General features: G+C 40.9%; 1 protein-coding gene across 1 annotated transcript; it reads right to left on the bottom strand.

The window, feature by feature from the left end:
* Positions 1-398: 398 nt before the first annotated feature.
* On the bottom strand, positions 399-985 carry LOC147435292 (uncharacterized). The gene is given in 2 exon segments (XM_086488234.1): positions 399-461; positions 464-985. Coding segments are annotated over 2 exon segments (585 nt in total).
* Positions 986-1,278: the final 293 nt, after the last annotated feature.

Raw genomic sequence — 1,278 nt, 5'->3', positions numbered from 1 at the left:
GGGGGACTCCCCCCATCCGAGAGTGTTCCCTATCTGTAAGAGGTATCTTTCTTATGCCAGATGTGGATATTCTAGCTTTGTCATCTAGCTCAGCTGATTGAGCTAGGTCTTTGTGAAGTCATGCTAACTCAATAGCTGATTCTTCCATTGATTGTACGTGTGTTTGTGTTGGTGCATGTGTAGTGTTCTGTACCTGTGAATGTTGTGTTGTGGAACTCATCTGTGTAATGAAAGGAGTTGAATTGTGCTCATACAAATTCAAAGTCTGATCATGTGTCAGTGGAAGCCTAGAGATTTTAAAGTGCACTTCCCTATCTTCTAGTGATTGACTTTGTGCAATAGTGGCAGTGTGACCAATATTTACTTGGTTAGATATCATTTCGTCATGTGTCCGTCGCTCAATTTGGTCTTGTGGAGTTGAAGGTGACAAGATGAAAGCTGCAACTCTTTCCAAGAATTTATCTGCAATAAGATCTAATTCATAGCATCTTCCATCTATATCATAGCTCTTGTCTCCGATGCGCGTTGCCCATAGTGTCCTAGGAACAGACTCGCTAAATGTCCTTACCCCCGTGACTTGAACCCATCTTTGTCCATTAGAATCTACATAAATTGGATCTTTCCATCTCGTTTCGTGGATCCAATGAAGGGCTATTGGTTCAGGTTGCTTGTTGAATTCTGAAGTGGTTGAAGGCAACTGTTGTTTACACATGGCTTCAAGGAATTCCTTCCTGCTGACTGTGTCTTCATTTTTTGGCAGATTGATTATAGTAGGCCCCGTCTTTTGAGTGATTTCTCTGTTCTGAGCTACCACTGTATCTGCATTGGAAGCTAAAGGTAAGCTCATTATCAAGCGGTAAATATTACCACTTGTCGACATGTATTTGTAACCCAACTTTGAACCATCTTCATGAGCTATGAAGCATTGATCTGGCTCTTTCGTCGCTTGTTGAGGTGTTTCTGTTTTGTACCATCTACCCTCCATATCTCTATAGAGACTGCTACAGTTTTTGTCGTTGTAATTTGACTTTATCAAGTGCACAGTGACTCGAAAACTGCTAACCTCTGGAAGATCTTGCCAGTGCAATTTTATTATTTCCAACTCAATACCTGGTTTGAGCTTCATGTACACTGATCCTAAAAAATCTTCCATTAGGTTCTTTTGCGAATTAGCCATGCTGGTAGCTTCTTCTACTTCCACAACTTGTATGGTTGGGCTTTTCAGAGCATTTTGCTTAGACTTTAGATAGCGATTATTTGCATCATCCATGTAGCATG

The sequence above is a fragment of the Adiantum capillus-veneris genome, chromosome 18 (genome assembly GCF_014529385.1).
Source record: "Adiantum capillus-veneris isolate H3 chromosome 18, ASM1452938v2, whole genome shotgun sequence".
NCBI lineage: Eukaryota > Viridiplantae > Streptophyta > Polypodiopsida > Polypodiales > Pteridaceae > Adiantum > Adiantum capillus-veneris.
The sequence above is the reverse complement of the archived record's forward strand: the minus strand, read 5'-3'. Positions and strand labels throughout refer to the sequence as shown.